This window comes from Gymnoscopelus microlampas, assembly GCF_963454915.1.
Source record: "Gymnoscopelus microlampas genome assembly, chromosome: 1".
Lineage (NCBI taxonomy): Eukaryota > Metazoa > Chordata > Actinopteri > Myctophiformes > Myctophidae > Gymnoscopelus > Gymnoscopelus microlampas.
Window position 1 is genome coordinate 35,024,325 of NC_139962.1, and position 18,647 is coordinate 35,042,971.

General features: G+C 44.4%; 1 protein-coding gene across 1 annotated transcript in view; it reads left to right on the forward strand.

The window, feature by feature from the left end:
* The window catches only part of ccdc102a (coiled-coil domain containing 102A), a 96,250-nt gene that overhangs the window by 48,292 nt on the left and 29,311 nt on the right, over positions 1–18,647 (forward strand). The window contains exons 5-8 of the mRNA XM_084062153.1: positions 2,979–3,238; positions 10,712–10,820; positions 14,254–14,370; positions 18,407–18,616. Coding sequence (XP_083918279.1) covers positions 2,979–3,238; positions 10,712–10,820; positions 14,254–14,370; positions 18,407–18,616 — 696 coding nt within the window. The remainder of the gene's footprint in view (positions 1–2,978; positions 3,239–10,711; positions 10,821–14,253; positions 14,371–18,406; positions 18,617–18,647) is intronic.

The following is an 18,647-nucleotide window of genomic DNA, read 5'->3' on the forward strand; positions in this document are numbered from 1 at the left end:
GAAGATCTGCTATTTTCAAAAGATTTGTATACATATTGAACTTGAATACTGTATAATGCATAATGAGTACTTTTACTTTTGGTACTTTAATTATATTTTGATGCAAATACTTTTGTACTCAAGTAAATTTCGAACACCGGACTTTCACTTGTAACAGAGTATTTCTTTATTGCGGTTTTTACTCAAATAAAAAATGTTAGTACTTCTTCCACCACTGATTTTAGGCAGAGGCAAAGTTGATACGTTTCCAATCTTTGACACAGCGTTTTTGGCCAAAAGACACTCAGTATATCAGAGCAGTGCATGCTGATTGCCTTAGCACTTCCAGATTAGACAGCAGGCTGTCGCACTGTTGTCCCTTCTTTTATCCATGGATGATTAGAATTACTTTAATGAGCTTAAATGCTTTTCCTTCACCGTCACCAAGGTTGACATAACGTACACAAACTCGTTTTTGGCATACTCCAAAAATGAATGAATTTGACTGAGGAGTTAGTAGAGGCTAGTTTGATCTACAGCTTTTTATATCATTTGAAAAGACAATGTTGCTGGTTCTGCTTGGAAAGGCTACAATTTGTTAATCTATTACGCACATTTTAGATCTGACTGTGAGCTATAGAAATTAATAAGGCAATCAATCAAGCTATTTACTGTTACATTTACTAAACGTTCTATTAAGCTGGGGCTTTTGATTTTAATATCCCAGGTAACAAGCCAATCTATTCAACAAACACTGTCGGTCATTCATTTAAATCAAGTCTTTGATCTATATCGGACCTTTGACTTCCTCAGACCTCACTATAATCTGCCACTGATCTCTAGGAATACATACGCTGTGAAGTTAGTGAGAAAGCTGTCAAAAGATAAAAGTATATCTTGACATCATCTTTAAAGTACACATAGTTCTTTTCTGACTGAGCTAAAAGTTCATCTAAGGAAAATATGGAGAGAAGCAAAGATGTTTCTCTTGCCGTCAGCATTGATAGAGACAGATAGATATCTGCAAAGTCATTTAAGTTTTTCCAACATGTCTCTCCTGAGATGACAGGAGAGACATGAGAGATGTCTCTCCCAATTCACCTCCAAGGCTGTTTACAGTGCCATGAGATCATTATTTTGGACAACAATGGGATGTGCAAATGTTTCATCATGGGAACCCACCCACGGTGCTGTGGGTTTCCCTTCTCACAGGATGTCTTTTTGGCAGAGCCCCTGCGTGTGTCCGTGGGCCAACCCTTTGATAAGTGACCCTGGCCGGGAGGAAGATAGGGGATATAGAGAATAGAGAAGCACAGTTCTAGAGAAGGTACTGTATTTTTTGATAGCTTCTCCACACGGTCTGGGATCTTCATTCTGGCCCCCATGTGGATGGTTTGAAAGGTGTTCGGGACTGTTGCGACTGATGAGGCAGAAAGAAAGCCTTTATCCCTGCATGCAGTTTCATTAGGGACTCATGAATTGTTTGGAAGGTAAATGTTACAGCCCAGCAGAGACACAGAGCAGGCAAGCTGTCAGCAAGTTCCTGTGAGAGAACAGGCCCCTTACCTGCAAAGCATCCAGATTAGAACCTTCTTGTTGCATTATAACTCTGGCCTTCCCTCTTGCATAGAGTAGGGGTGCACAAACCTTATTAGCAATGACCGAGAAATATCGATCTATGCATGTCGCGACCCAACCCAATGTAGCATTTTTTGATGATAATTCATTCGACAGTTAATTGTTTTTAATTTAAGAAATAAATTATGTTTTTTTCAGGAAACTCAGGACAAACAAGCAACCTGTTTTGTCCAAACGCAAGGCAAATCAGGCAAATCAATATATTTGTAAAGTTTTTCATCGCACACCAAAGCCTGCTCTGTGCATAAACATTACACATACCAGTAAACAACAATGATTATCAGCAAACCCGGTTTAAAACAGTATGTTTAAAAATGGACGTTTGACTTAAGGTATTTATTTTATTATTGCAGGCTCATGTAACTGCTTTGCCAATCTAATGTTGGACCCCAGGAAGAATAGTCTCCACTAAGGTGTAGACTAATGGGCATCCTTAATAAACAATAAACAATAAACAACAATGTTGCTGCATTCTAATGTTGCTGTACACAATTCTGCAACCCAGTAGATATCTGACTGCCAAGACCCGAGTTTGAGTCCCGACCCACAGTTTGTACATCAATGCTGTCTAATGAGAACCTTGGGTCGCTCTACTCTGAGGTTATTTAATGGGGCTTTAATGGGCCTTATAGGCCCTGGGGTCATGGAACCAACCCAGCAAATAAATGGCTGTCAGCTTTTAACCCATTAAGACCGGGAAAGCACTTCAGATTTTAGCTAAAAAGCATTATTTTATACTTTGGCTATTCAAAGATAGCAGATATATAAGCTCATAGCGAGTCACTTCATTCGTGACTTGCTATGAGCTTGTAGATCTGCTATTTTTGAAAAATCATGAATTTCTTGCATATCTTTTAATATATATATATATATATATATATATATATATATATATATATATATATATATATATATACGTATATAAAAAAAATTTAAACGATAGTTTTTATCTGAAATCTTTGCTTCTGGGGGTCCCTGGAACAAAATATTTGGAGATGGGTGGCCAAATACATATTGTGGGGGGTCCTTGACATGAAAAAGTTTGAGAACCACTGATATAGAAACATACGTTTTTCAGAAAACTGATATGGAAGACATTTGTAGAATCGGCCTCAGGTCTTAACGGGTTAATTTAAGCAAAAATAATGGCTCAATTTAAAACCTGATTAACTTAAAACGTGCACGTTGTCACGTTGTCTTCCTCCTCCCTCCCGCCCCCACACCATTTCTTCTTCTCTCTCTCCCTCCCTCTCTCTCTCCCTCCCTCTCTCTCTCCCTCCCTCTCTCTCTCTCCCTCCCTCTCTCTCTCCCTCCCTCTCTCTTTCCCTCCCTCTCTCTCTCCCTCCTTCCCTCTCCTCCAGGACTTAGAGCTCCTAGAGTCAGTCTTGCGCTCCAGAGGCCCAGGTAGCGGTGAGGCGTCAGAGAACTGGGACGGCCGCAGTGCCAGCGGCAGCGTGAACACAACGAGCCTGCGGTCCTCCTCCGGCTTGAGTCGCCAGGACCGCAGCAGCAGGCACCACCTGTGGGAGGACATCACCGCCGTAGAGGAGGACTCCAGCAAACTCAACGCCATCCAGCTCCGCCTGGACGAATCCCAGAAAGTCCTGATAAAAGAGAGAGAGTAAGAGAAGCTGAAGATAAAAAGAGAGCTGCGGGGAGGGGGGGATGTTCAGAAAGACAAATGGATGATGGATGGAGAGTGGGGGTGTTATGACCCTGGCCTAGGGGGACCAGGGAACACAACAAAAACACAGGGGAGACGCAGTTTACAAATAATATAGTGTTTATTAAAGTAACCAAAATGAACAAATAATCATAAATGAACAGATGAGGTGTGGAAATCAGTAAAGTCAGTAGTGTGATGCGTGTATGCATGAGTGAATTGTGTAGTGTGTGTGAGTGTTGTATGTGTGAACATAAATGTGGGAGCAAAAAGGTGTAGCTGGGTTGAGGAGCAAAAGCAAATGAACTGAAGGAGAGAAAGAGGACTGGGGAGGCAGGCTTTTATAGGGCGTCGACACCCGGGCCCAGGTGCACGCCAATCTGGCTGATTGCCAACATGTCACTGCTCCCCAAGTCCTAGGAACCAATGAGAACACAAATGAATACCAAGCAAACCATATACAACCTAAGAGTGACATATATAACATACTACTATAATAGCATACAGGGAACCGTCACACCCCCCCCCATAAAGACGGGGTCCCTAAGGGATCACCGGCATCCAATTTACATTAAATATACTACCTATCTACTATACCAAACCTCTACTCCAATGGCCGCCCGCACCCTGTCACAGACCTCCACCCCAGCAACCGGATCCAAGGAAGCATTTAAGGGGTGAAAGACAGAGGCAAGAGGAGGACCTACGGAGATAGTCAGGACCTCAGTCATGAGGAGCCCGTGATAACGCATCGGCCACCACGTTCTCCGTCCCTTTAACATGACGGATGTCCAAGGCATAGGACTGCAAAAACAGTGACCACCTTATCAACCTCTGGTTTGGACACTGCAGAGAATTTAAGAAAGTCAGGGGGTTATGGTCAGTATAAATAACAACGGGGGTACTACCGCCCACATAAACGTCAAAATGTTGTAAAGCTAAAATCAAAGCCAATCCTTCCTTTTCTATGACTGAGTAATTTAGCTGGTAAGAGTTGAATTTCTTGGAATAAAAGCTAACAGGCTTATCTATTCCTAGATTGTCCTCCTGCATCAGTACGGCCCCAGCCCCCACATGACTTGCATCAGTGTAGATTTTAAATGGCCTGTCTAAACGTGGAGCCGCCAGAACAGGAGCGGTACACAAGAGCAATTTAGCCTGCTCAAATGCTTCCTGGCAAGCGGGCGACCAGACAAACTGTGCCTTAGCCTTAAGTAGGTTGGTGAGAGGCACCACAACTGTCGCAAAATTCCTACAGAAACTACGATAGTAACCTATTAAACCAAGATAGCGCATGAGCTCTTTCTTTGTAGTTGGAACCGGATACTGCTCCACAGCATGAACTTTGGCACCAACCGGACACACTTGGCCCTGCCCAACCACTCGCCCGAGGTAGGTCACTGTCGCCCTTGCAAACTCACACTTTGCAAGATTGACAGTGAGCCTTGCCTCCCTCAAGCGGTTGAACAGTTCCCGAATGCGTTCCATGTGAACCTCCCATGTGTCCGAATAGACAACCACATCGTCCAAATACACTGCACACCCCGGCATATCCCAAATCACTTGATTCATAAGCCGCTGAAAGGTAGCAGGCGCATTTCTAAGTCCGAAAGGCATGACCTTGTATGAATAAAGACCATTAGGCGTTATAAAAGCGGCTATCTCACGCGCTCGTGCTGACAGAGGTACCTGCCAGTATCCCTTCAATAGATCGAATTTACTCACGAATTTCGCGGAGCCCACCTGATCGATGCAATCTTCCATTCTAGGAAGTGGAAAAGAATCGGGTTTAGTGACATTATTCACTTTACGGAAATCAGAACAAAAACGAAATGTACCGTCTGACTTGGGAACCAATATACAAGGTGAAGCCCAACTAGATGCACATGGCTCTGCAATGCCATTTGTTAGCATGTAATTGACCTCTGCTTCTAAATATTGACGCTTATCCGCATTCACCCTGTAAAATCTCTGTTTTATTGGCTTCGCATCGCCAATGTCAATGTCATGTTCGATTAGATGAGTACAACTCGGTGTATCACCAAATAGGCATGGAAACTCCCGGATTACACCTGCAAGTTCCCTCCGGCCTGTCGCAGGCAAATGAGCCAACAGTGTATCGAGGCACGCAAGCGCTTCTGAATTTTTCAGACGCCCGTGCACCAACGCTGGATCAGGTGTACCCAACCCATCTTCCTCTACCTCCCGACTGGGAGACAACACCGGAACCGCCATGCAAACTGCATGAGCCAAGCCTACCTCTGGCTGCACACACAACACCGGTGTCTCAGTAGTGCGTGCATAATAAGGCTTAAGCAAGTTTACATGGCAAAGTTGGGTTGGTTTCTTACGTTTAGGCGTTGAAATAATGTAATTTTGCTCGGAAACCTGCTTTACCACATTGTGTGGACCGGAGAATTTTGCCTGAAAGGGTGAAGTAACAATTGGAAGCAGAGCCAGCACTTGGTCTCCAGGGCTAAACACACGGCGCTCGGCTTTAGAGTCATACAACAGTTTCATCTTATCCTGAACTGAAGCTAACTTTTCTTTAGCCAACAACCCGGCTGTGTAAAGCCGATGACGAAAACCATTAACATAGTCAATCAAATTTTTGGGAGGCTGTGCCTCTATCCATTCCCCAGACAGCGCAGCCAAGGGACCTCTTACAGTATGAGCAAAGACCAGCTCGTTTGGACTGAACCCTGTGCTCTCCTGTGTTACCTCCCTAGCAGCAAGCATCAGCCACGGCAGACCCTCTTCCCAATCTTTACCCAGCTCAGTACAGTAGGCGCCCAAGATGGCTTTTAGCGTTTGGTGAAAGCGTTCTAACGCCCCCTGACTCTGAGCATGGTACGCAGAGCTCCGATTGTGGCGGACATGTAGCTGCTTCAGAACCTGTGAAAACATGTGAGAACAGAAGTTCGATCCCTGATCAGATTGGATGACCTTCGGAATCCCAAATATGGAAATAAACTGAGAAAGTGCACGTACCACCGACCGAGTGGTAATGGTGCGCAGAGGATATGCAGCAGGATAGCGAGTTGCTTGGCACATTACCGTTAACAAATACACTGCTCCTGACTTTGAACGTGGTAGAGGACCCACACAATCAATTATTAGATGTTCAAATGGCTGGCTAATGGCAGGAATGGGATACAATGGGGCTGGTTTCAGCTTCTGATTAGGCTTGTCAGTTAACTGACATGTATGACAAGTTTTGATAAATGCTGACACATCTCTCTTCATTCGAGGCCAAAAGAAATGTCTAAGAAGCCTGTCATAAGTTTTTCTCACACCAGCATGTCCAGATTCATCATGAGCTACCTTTAACACTGACTGGCGAAGTTTGACTGGCAACACAATTTGGAACACTGGTTCACCCACAAACCTTCCCTCATGTGGCAGCCACTTTCTCACCAACAAGGAGTCCTGCAGAAAATACCCACAAGCACTGTCAAGCAGCTCATCCTCTGGCCGTATCAGCGGCCCCAGCTCCGTCAGAGATGGGTCAGCCTGCTGCTCAGCAACCAGATCTGAACGTGTTATGGACAACGGAAAATTAGCAAGAGGTATTGAAAACTTTTCAGATACTTTAGTCTTAATCGATTCTTGTGACTCAGATTTGTCTTTTAACTTAGCCATTGCACGTGTCACCGCACAAGCTGTAAAAACCTCTGGGAAGTCACGTTCACTTTCATCCGTTTCCCCTGTTACCAGGGGAACTGACGTCACCACTGCCGGCGGCGGAACCTCCGCCCACACCCGAGCACCAACCAGGTCGTTACCTAGAATCACCGTCACCCCTGGAATCGGCAGTGCTGGGCGCACGGCAAGCTTTGCTTCTCCCTGAAACAGTTCACATTTAAGCACCACTTTATGCAAGGGAACCAACAAGACATTCATGTCTATGCCCCGGATAGGCACCGCATCACCCGTGTCAGAATCATTAGTCAAAGGAAGAACACCAGCCTGAATAAATGAGTCAAAAGCCCCAGTGTCCCTCAGGATAGTTACAGGTACTTCTTCCCCACCTTGCACCAAAGACACAGACCCTTTCATGATAAATGGACGGTAAGAATTCAGTGCTGCAAACGATGTATCCTTGTTTTGACCGAGATTAGGTGAAACACAAGTGGACACCGGACGAATTGGAGCGGCCATGCCAGCTCCTTTTGGTTGCGAATTTCCTGCATTGAAAGGTCTAGCCCTGGGAGGTCCGTTTAACATAAAACATTCCGATTTCCAGTGACCCCGCTTATGACAGTAATTGCAAACCTTCTCCGGCTCACGCAAATTACTGCTGTTGTTAGTGTTGCTGTTGCCTTTAACTTCGACAGGAAGAGGTTTATTAAATCGGCCATAAGACTCCTTGGCAACATAGTTGCCACCGCCTGCCTTAAACTCTCCACGGTGCGTTAGGACATAGTCATCAGCGAGCGCTGCGGCGTCCGCCGCGTTGCTCGCTTTCTGCTCAGAGATATACGTCGCCACTCGAGCAGGAACAGAATTTTTAAACTGTTCCAAAATCACCAAATCACATAACTCTTCAAAATCTGTTACCTCCGAGGCGTTACACCAACGGTTAAAGTAGGTCGTCAAATCACGTGCAAATTCCAAATGACTCTGTTTGTCATGTTTTTTCCAAGATCTGAACCGCTGTCGGTACGCCTCGGGGACGAGCTCGAACGACTTAAGCACCGCCTCTTTAACCAGAGAGTAGTTTTGACTGTCGGCAACACTCATTGCCGAATAAACCTCCTGCGCTCTGCCTGTTAATACGCATTGTAACATCAATGTGCGCGCCAAGTCAGGCCATTTCCTTACGTCGGCCACGCGCTCAAACATTGTAAAGAATGCCTCAGGGTCACGTTCAGAAAACTTGGGAACCAAACGTATATTTCCATTAACATTAAACTCCCCCATGGACTGTCCTGCAGGTTCTGTAGATACTTTTGCATCAGCTGAAATCTTACCGTCCCTTATCAAGTCTAACCTGCACTGCTCTACTTGTACTTTTGCCTGTTCAGTTTGCTGTTTAGCCTGTTCACTTTGCTGTTTCATTTTCTCAATTGCGTATTGCGTGTCTAGCCTCACTTTGTCTTGCTCCGCCTGCAACTTTGCTTGCAACATCAGTAGTTCTTTTTGTTGGTCAAATGTCAACCCTGGCATCAATACAGGTAACGGCAGCACCGCCGCTGTATCTGACTGTATAGTAGAAGTCTTTTCTGGCTCTTCATATTCCTTTAACAAATCAGTTTCAAATAAATGTACTCTTAACACTGCCACTAAGGTCTCCTTTAATTTCTTGTCACCTGCCTCAATTTTAATCTTAAAATGCTCTGCTATTTTAAGTAACTGGTCTTTGGTGCACTGAAGTAACAGTTCCTCAGAAGGAGCAACCAAAAATGCTTCTAGGGTACACATCCTGGCTAATGTGCGCTAAGTTAGTCACCCAGCTGGTAAACAAAACAAAATACAAGTGCCCCTCTGCTCTATTTAAACCCCAAACTTACTCCACCCGTCTTCATGCCGGTTTGCGGAAGGTATTTATGCACTGAAGGCCACCGCAAAGGCCTAGCTCATACCAAGGGGTAGGAAAAGCAACCAGGAACTGGCGACCTACGTCCAGCCCTTAGCTGTGCCCCCGAGACAGAATGTGCACGCACCGGTACACACTCGCTATCTACTGCCGCTCCTTGCACATAATCCACCCCCCGGCCTAACCCTGCGACCTAATATTTTAACCCAGTAACTAAATCGCACCTAACAGGGACACTCATATAATACTGAAACAAAAACCAGCCAGGTAACTTTTTTTTTTTTTTTTTTTAAACTTAGCAGCACAACTACCAGGAAAAAACTCCCCCCCGTAGAAACTTAATCAAATCTGTAACTTATCAAAATCTAAACAGATTAAACAGATTAAATTCAAACCAAAGAAATTAACTGCATCTCCCAAACAAAGTCCAGACAAAAACAAGCATGTAACAATGCCTTGTCTCTACTCACCGGACCGTTGAACCAACCGGACAAGGGAATCACCGGATTGATTCCTAAATGACACTCCTTTCAAAAAACCACGGCGCAAACGAGCCCTTCAACTGCCAATTTGGCCAATTGACACCTGCGTCGCAGCAAACAAATGCAGAAGGGCGAGTCACTTGACTCACCAAACTTACTGCACACTCTAAACTTTTACGGAACGAGCCCCCATTTTGTTATGACCCTGGCCTAGGGGGACCAGGGAACACAACAAAAACACAGGGGAGACGCAGTTTACAAATAATATAGTGTTTATTAAAGTAACCAAAATGAACAAATAATCATAAATGAACAGATGAGGTGTGGAAATCAGTAAAGTCAGTAGTGTGATGCGTGTATGCATGAGTGAATTGTGTAGTGTGTGTGAGTGTTGTATGTGTGAACATAAATGTGGGAGCAAAAAGGTGTAGCTGGGTTGAGGAGCAAAAGCAAATGAACTGAAGGAGAGAAAGAGGACTGGGGAGGCAGGCTTTTATAGGGCGTCGACACCCGGGCCCAGGTGCACGCCAATCTGGCTGATTGCCAACATGTCACTGCTCCCCAAGTCCTAGGAACCAATGAGAACACAAATGAATACCAAGCAAACCATATACAACCTAAGAGTGACATATATAACATACTACTATAATAGCATACAGGGAACCGTCAGAAAAGAGAGACAGAGGGGAAAAAGGAGAAAGAGAAGGTGGTAAGATGGATGTGTATAATTATATGCCATGTATCAACTCAGCTCAGCCTCAGTTCTTAATGGCCTGCTAATTTAGAAAGACGTGCACACTGAGTTAAAAAGCCATATTTCAACTTGGATCACACAATGTTTTCCTTATTTTTTGGTGCAATATTCAGTTTTACTTTGTTATCCGTCATCCTCTAGCGTTGTTTGTTCCCTGCAGCAACTATTCACCACTTGACATTCAATCAATACATTTTATTTATATAGTGTATCACAACAAGTTGTCTCAAGACACAAGAGCAATTGAAGACTATACACTTGCAGAGACCCAACATTTACTCCATGAGCAAGCCCAGCAGCAAAGAAAAACTCCCCTTTAACAAGAACAAACCTTGAGCAGAACCTGATTGATGCCTTTCAATACAATCACTCCTCTGAAACTGCAGAACAAAGTGGAGAACAGCTTTTATTTTTTCAGTTCATCCATCGTCGTTGCTGTATGTCATGGAGGAATGACTTTCAGACCACCACCACAAAGAACAAGTTAACGAGTGACCTGCTATTGATTTCTGGCACAGCCAGTGTGTCAGGAACTCCCTTGAGGACAGCTTTGCTTTAAAGCTAAACTATTATATAATGAAAAGGGGGGGAAAAAGCTTTGCTGACTTTGCCTCATGCTCTCTTCTCTCTCGTTTCTTTCTTCTTTCTTCCTGAAGGGACAAACATGCTCTGAGTAAGAGCATTGAGAGGCTCGAGGCCGAGCTCAGCCAGTGGAAGGTCAAATATGAAGAGCTCAACAAGAACAAACAGGAAGCCCTCAAACAGGTGAGCAGTGGTGTAAAGTAACTAAGTACATTTACTTAAGTACTGCACTTAAGTAAAATGTTGAGGTACTTTTACTTTACTGGAGTATTTCCAATTATCAATACTTTTACTTTTACTCCACTACATCTCGGATCCAAATATTGTACTTTTACTCCACTACAATTATTTGAAAAATGTAGTTACTAGTTACTTTTCAGAGTATTATATTATGAAACATGCATTAACCACTTTAGCCCTATTTTATACCTAGGCTATTTGAAAATAGCAGATCTACAAGCTCACAACGCGTTGCATTGCGACGCGTTGTGAGCTTCTAGATCTGCTATTTTCAAACATTTTAGTACTTTTACTTTTGGTACTTTAAGTGCATTCTGACGACAAAACTTTTGTACTTTTACTCAAGTAATTTTTAAATTCTGGACTTTTACTTGTAACAGAGTATTTCTATATTGCAGTATTGGTACTTTTACTTAAGTAAAGAATTTGAGTACTTTTTCCACCACTGCAGGTGAGATAGAGTCTAGTAGACAGCAGGTATGCACACTCAATGATAGACTTCCACATGAAAACCATCTGGACCGGTTTCAGACATACTATCTAGTTTGCTTATGCAATATGGTTGATGTTTTGTAACACAATCGTATGATGTGAATATTTTGGTCTGAAAGCAATTTGGAGCCCTATAAGAGATCAGATAAGATAAGTCTGTTCATATGGTGGAGCTGTGCCGGTGAACTGTAGTTTGAGGAGACCATAGTAGTACTAGTTTAATACACTAAAGTTCCATAATACATAATACATATTTTCACTGCCTCAATGATACATAAATCTCAATCTAATTACACTCAGAAATACATGGGTGTTGTCAATGGTAAAACTCAGGCCTCTTCTTAATTCTTATTTTACAAGCTCTCGCTTTTTCGGGGCAAATGCAATATTTAGTTTCTGATACAGTTTGCAGCCTTTTTTCTCTCTACTGAACTTTACGGGAGCTATACAGAAGCTTTGATCATAGTACCAACGCACACAATAGCCTTTTGTGCAATCGTTGTTTTGTTAGCTGGCGCTTATGCAGCTATCAGGTACAGAACACAGTAGGAGACATGCCAACACAATTCTTCAGTCCTTTTCATGGTTTCAAGTATTTCTTTTTTTGTTCTTTATTGTCACATGCACTTATAACCCAGCTGGGACAACACTGCAGGCAGTGTACTTACTGCAGAGCCAGTAGAAACATTAAAGCAAAAGAGCAGTTAGCATAATTTCCAAAACTGAATAAAAATAAATAAAAGTAAACATAAAATTGCATCTGCAAAATGGTAGATTTGTGAGGCTGTAATTCTGTGCAATCAATATGGCATATGGATATTTAATATTAAATATAATAGAAAATGTCATAAAAGTGCTACAGTAGAGGCTGTAAAATAAACAGTGCCGTATAAAGATAGCTGCATACTCCACCAGAACAGTTCGGGAGGGAGCGCTCCCCCAACTGAACTGAAGTCTGACAGGCAAATGGCAATTCATACCACAAAAGAACACTTAGTTCTATGTGCAGGAAGCCAGACCTCGCCCACCACGGCTCGCACTGTCGGTGGCAACTCACTCGAGCCAAGCAGTGTACACTACTGCCAGCACTTAATACCTGGATATCACGACACACTGTGGGGAATTTGTGACGGCGGTATGAAGGTTTTGATGGTATAAAAGAGTGAACAGCAGTGGCTAGTGTTATGGTGACTGGGATCTCTCCTGGATGTATAGACGTTTGTTCACTTCAGACAGACCTGGCTCAGGTATCCCTGCTTCTTTCGCATATGTGTTTTTGTAGTTTCTTGGGTAGATGCCTCCTTAAAATGATGTGCAAGGTATCTGCATTTCTAATATCTGGAAAATATCTCCAAATGTAATTAATTTTCAGGGAATTTAACATGGTGCTTTAGTGTAGCAGATTGTTAAATTGATGACACCCTTGCTCAACGATGTATACTGGTAGGCCTACATACTAGAGATGGACTTTCAAAGATTGACCACTTGCCTACACTCAAACAAAACCCCATTGAATTTACATGCACGCACGCATGCACGCACGCACGCACGTGCACACACACACACACACACACACACACACACACACACACACACACACACACACACACACACACACACACACACACACACACACACACACACACACACACACACACACACACACACAATACACAATACACACACAAAACACACACAATACACCCCCACACACACACACTCACACACAGCCTCCTTTCAGTCATTGGTGTGGTGGTCTTGTGTTGGCAGAGTTTCACCACCAGAGGACAGCACAAGCCTTCAGAGAACAAGGGTGAAGGGAAGCGAATTGCTTTGATGGATAGGGCTATCATCAGCGACCTGAACTCTGTATAATGAAACGATGAGAGGGAAGGAGAGGAGAGGGTACATAGAGATACGAGATATGAGACAAGACGTATAGAGGGCGATGATAGCCATGTGGGAGATAGCGGGAAGAGTGATGTTGATGAAAGGACAGAGCCTTCAGAGTTAGATGAGAGTCTGGGTGGATGGAACAGACACGCAGAGATGAAACGATAAGAACAAGGTGGGGAGAACCGGATTGGTAAAGGAGATTGGGTCGGTCACGTTATCTGTAGTGTCAGAGCAGGTAGGGGACGGGACACGCACACTAAAACCTCACCCAGAGGATTTCTAGCTTTTTATTCCACACAATGAGATAGGCACCAGATTTGGGCTTAACCATTTTAAAGCTGGCATCGCTATTTTGGACAGTTTTTTGAAAATGCTGTAAAAAAATCGAAATAAAAAAAGAGGGGGACAGTGAAAGAAAATAGCAGCTCTACAAGCTCACCACGAAACGTTTTGAGCTTGTAGCTTGAAGCTATTATCGCCATTTGCGATACAATTATAGGGCTTAAGTGGTTTTGGAGATAGTTACTAAGGAACTAGTTAATTACTAAAAACAACATTTAAAGGATGTATGAGATAATGTAGAGGGGTAACATTTCCTGCAATGGCGCAGGAGATACAACAGTTTAGTCTAGTCTAGGAATCGGAAGGTTCCCTTTTAGATCCACAATTATGTGGAATGACAGAACAGTGATAGGTTGCTTTTCATCAATATCAGATATTTGATTTAGACCGCAACCAATACACTTTTGGTTGGCAGTGTGTATCAGCAGATATAAAACTATAAAACCAAAAACATGTAATCATTTCTTCCTATCTGACTGGCCACCTCGCTGGTGTGTGTGTGTGTGTGTGTGTGTGTGTGTGTGTGTGTGTGTGTGTGTGTGTGTGTGTGTGTGTGTGTGTGTGTGTGTGTGTGTGTGTGTGTGTGTGTGTGTGTGTGTGTGTGTGTGTGTGTGTGTGTGTGTGTGTGTGTGTGTCCTTTCCTCAGTTGAACCTACTGAAGGAGGTGCACCAGGACGAGCTGGGGCGCATGTCTGAAGACTTGGAGGATGAGCTGGGGGCCCGGACCAGCATGGACAAGAAACTGGCTGAACTACGAGCTGAGGTGAGGGGGGAGAGAGAGAGAGAGAGAGAGAGAGAGAGAGAGAGGTTGGAGGGAACAGAGGGAAGCAGAAGGGATTGGCATAACGATGATGAAAGACAAGTGGGGCATCTCTTCAGGATTAGTCGGTCTTTCATTTCTGAAGAGTAGCGAGGGCTGTGTGTGAATTATTTACACCACACCAGTGGTTCTCAAACTTTGTCCAGGTGTGCCTTGGGGTTTTGTGACAACACATTATTATTATTATTATTATTATTATTATTATTATTATTATTAACGTTAATATCTAACTATATAAATGGCGAGCAACTTCCGCACCCTCGGTGGCGACACCCCACAGCTCTGTTATCGAATAAACAACGCACCGCCAGACCACATGTCGCCTACTGACTCGCCACAGCGGCCGCGCTGAATTTACGCCTCGCGTAGGGGACATCTCACTGCTCACTACACCGTTTCCACCGCGCAACATAATTAATTCTACTCACCAAATGTCGGACAAAACGGAAGGGGAGCCCGCTTCGTACCGTTTACCGTGCGCACGACCTCATCACCACAACAGCAGCCAGCCGCTGCGGGGGTTTTTTCCTTTTTTTCAAAACTTTTTTTTTGGTCACCATTTTCTCCAGGCACCATTTCTGGTGTAACGTCGGGTGTTTCTTTTCACCAGCCAATCACCTTTCACGTTGCCACGTCCGTTGCCACGTCGCGCTGACGTACGCTAAACAAGCGCTGCCGTGCGCACAATGCAAACGAGCCCAAAGGCGCGCAAAAATAAGCCGACCATTGCTTAGACACAAAGTCAGACCTGGCAACGCAGCCTACGCCAATCATGTGTGAGAGATCTACAAGCTATGGGGCAGAGACGCCACCGTATCTTAGCAACAACTACAGCGCTCACTCTCATTGGTCGTGTCACGCTAAGAGCAGTCTCCAGACAATGGCATCGCAGACAGCTTGCTGTTACTGCTGTAGCCATCACAGCCAGTTGCAGCACGACGGACAGGGCGCTGTGATAGCTGCCATGTCGCTAACGCTAACCTGGTTGTCATGCCTGCAGCGGCTGTGCAATCACTTTGTCAACAATGCACGTTCGTGTGGTGAATGTCTATATTGCTGCTCAGTTCGTCCATTGTAGATAGTGTATGTTTGTGTGTGTCTTCTGGAGAACTATGTAGCTCCACAGCAACTACAGTAACTAACGTAATGGCAGGACCGCCCCGTGCAACGCATGTTAGGCTGCGTTATGGTCATGTAGTAATTTCAGATAATTTCGCTCCGATTAGAGCAGTGTTTATCAACCCTTTCACGCCGCCCCCCCCCCCCCCCCCCCCCCCCCAAATACACGTACTTCATCTGGGACCCCCCCATTCTGTTTCACTCCGTTCCACAAGTACATATTGTGAAAATAGCCGATCTACAAGCTCGAAACGCCTCACTTTGAGAGGCTTTGTAAGCTTGGAGATCGGCTATTTTCTACATGATTGCCTCTTTCTTACATTCTTTGCCAATGTGCCCCATGTTTTCATAGCATAGTTTATTGACTACTTCTGTTGCAGAAATGGCCATTTCCTTTACTTTCGGTTTTTTATTGTCTCCGCCAGGCCGAAAGGCATGGCGCAAGACTATGTTTCACCCCCTGTCCGTCCGTCTGTGATAGCTAATCTCTCACATCGTTGACTTGATCGCAGCAAAATAACAGCCCGATGTGGAGAGTCACTGAGAGCTGGATAAACGACGTAAAATGTGTCAAAAGGAGTCTGTACGGCTGTCGATAAATGAACACATGACGTCGGTGGGAGAGGAGATATTGTGTCTTTTGGACAAACAGCAGCGTGGTGCTGATGTTTGTTGTGTGAAGCAGCTTAATGTCAGAGTGTTTGTGTTGGAGCGCCTCAGTGCGGCTGCAGAGTTCATGTGCAACCTCTTCCAGAGAGACACAGAGACACTAGAAACTCTGCTGGGGAAAAAAAACACTGCTGGGCATTGACTTTCCTATGGACATTGATCTACACACTGCAGGTATATCTGCTACACACACAACATCAAACTACACACTGCAGGTATGATGCAGCGTTTGCATTACAGCCAGCATGCCAGCGTAGTTCCCATATGGTTTCAAGGTGGGCTAAACCATATGGACCCCATGTCAGCAATGTCAGCGGCATCCACTTCAGTCCCAACTGCGATGCCCATGCAGGCTATAAGTAGCTTCTACCTGGCCCTTAGGTGGGCCCCAACTAGCCATGTTTATGTGGGACCAAGGCGGGTCCTAACTGGGTTTGCCCATGCAGGCTTTAACTGGCTTCTACCTGGGCCCTAGGTGTACCCTAACCAACCACAGTGCAGTGCCCATCGCTCCAGTTGTTGTGACGTCAGGGCTCTCAATACTGCACATTGGTGGAGGAGGAGGGGCCGCAGGCCGACCGCACACATCGCTGAACCAATGGTAGCCCACGGATGTTTCCTCTGTGGATTTACAATCTGCCCCTCTATGCCACATATCATCCGCACTACAGGGTCTTCACTGACCGAGCCACGGCCCCACTGACCCTCATGACGCTACGCCACTTAAACGTGCGGCAGCATGCGCTGGGTTGCCAGGTTTGCACAGCCTGCGCCAGAAACAAGCAACCACCTTCATGGAAAAAAAAAAAAACACCGAAATGGTCCGCAATGTTCAAGGGGTGTCCCCGCGCGTCCCAACACTCCACAGGGGGTCAGTGGACCATCAGGGGGTCCGCGGACCCCCTGTGGACCCCCTGAAACATAACAAATATTATTTCTTCAAATTTTTTCCTTTTTCAAAAAAACTTTTCCACAGTTTCACTCCGGCGATTTGGGTCCCCCAATATACACACGTCCACGCTGGGCCCCGTGCGCGGCTGGGGTTGAGGGGGGCGTAGCCCCCCGAAACTCTAGTTATTGCAATATATCGTCACTGTCAGGTGCAAACCTTGTGACTGTTCAGGAAATGGGGAAAAATAACCTGTGTTCCAAATGGATCCATTGTAGTTATTATTAATCACAAACTGTTAATACTTTCCATTGGTTAAACCCACAGACACACTAAATGTTTGTTTTTTTCACAATTAGCAAAACTAGCCCATTTACAAGCTCACAACGCGTCACATCGCACATTTTGCACAACACTCTTGTATGACAAAGTAGGCATTCATTTACCCAAAAGAAAATAGACATTACAAGTTTAAACATGGAGATACGAGGTTTCTGCCCGACAGCGACGATATACAGTACAACAATACAAAAAGTTCTACATTCGTTTTTTTGCACGCTCAATTTCCCAATATAGATGCAAATTATACTATACACCCTAAAACAATATATTTTAACCACTTTCAACCTGGTGTCCCTCATTTGGGCATGTCATATAGGCCCTGCCTGTGCCTTGTGCCTTGACAGTGGTGTAAAGTAACTAAATACATTTACTCAAGTACTGTGTATTAAGTACAATTTTGAGGTATGTTCACTTTACTGGAGTATTTCCAATTTTCTGTACTTTTACTTTTACTCCACTACACCTCAGAGACTAATATTGTACTTTTTTACTGCATTACAATTATTTCAAAACTTTAGTTACTAGTTAATTTGTAGATTTAGATTATTATTACGAAACGTACAGTAACCACTTCACCCTATACACATTTCGGCCTTTTCTACAGCCGATCTACAAGCTCACAATGCGACGCATTGTGAGCTTGTAGATCTGCTATTTTCAAAAGATTTGTATACATTTGAAAACTTGTGAAATGGGACATTCTGCATAATGAGTACTTTCTACCTTTGGTACTTTAATTGCATTTTTATACTAATACTTTTGTACTTTTACTCAAGTAAGTTTAGAATTCCGGACTTTTACTTGTAAAAGAGTATTTCTACACGCAGATACTCTTGCCTAAGTAAAACATGTGAGTACTTTTTCCACCACTGTGCCTTGAGCACAAAAATTTGAAAACCACAATTCAACATAACTACTCGATCGTCCCTCTCCACCCCTCTCTCTCTCTCTCTGGTGCAGATGGAGCGGTTGCAGGTGGAGAACGCCGCAGAGTGGGGCCGCAGGGAGCGGCTGGAGACGGAGAAGCTGGGCCTGGAGAGAGACAACAAGAAGCTGAAGGCCCAGGCCGAGGACCTGGAGGAACAGCTGGCCAAGAGGCGCCGGCAGGCTGCCTCTGCCCTCGACACCGACCTCAAAGCCATCCAGACAGAGCTGTTTGAGAGGAACAAGGTGGGTTCCATTTGATCACGTTATTCCTCCG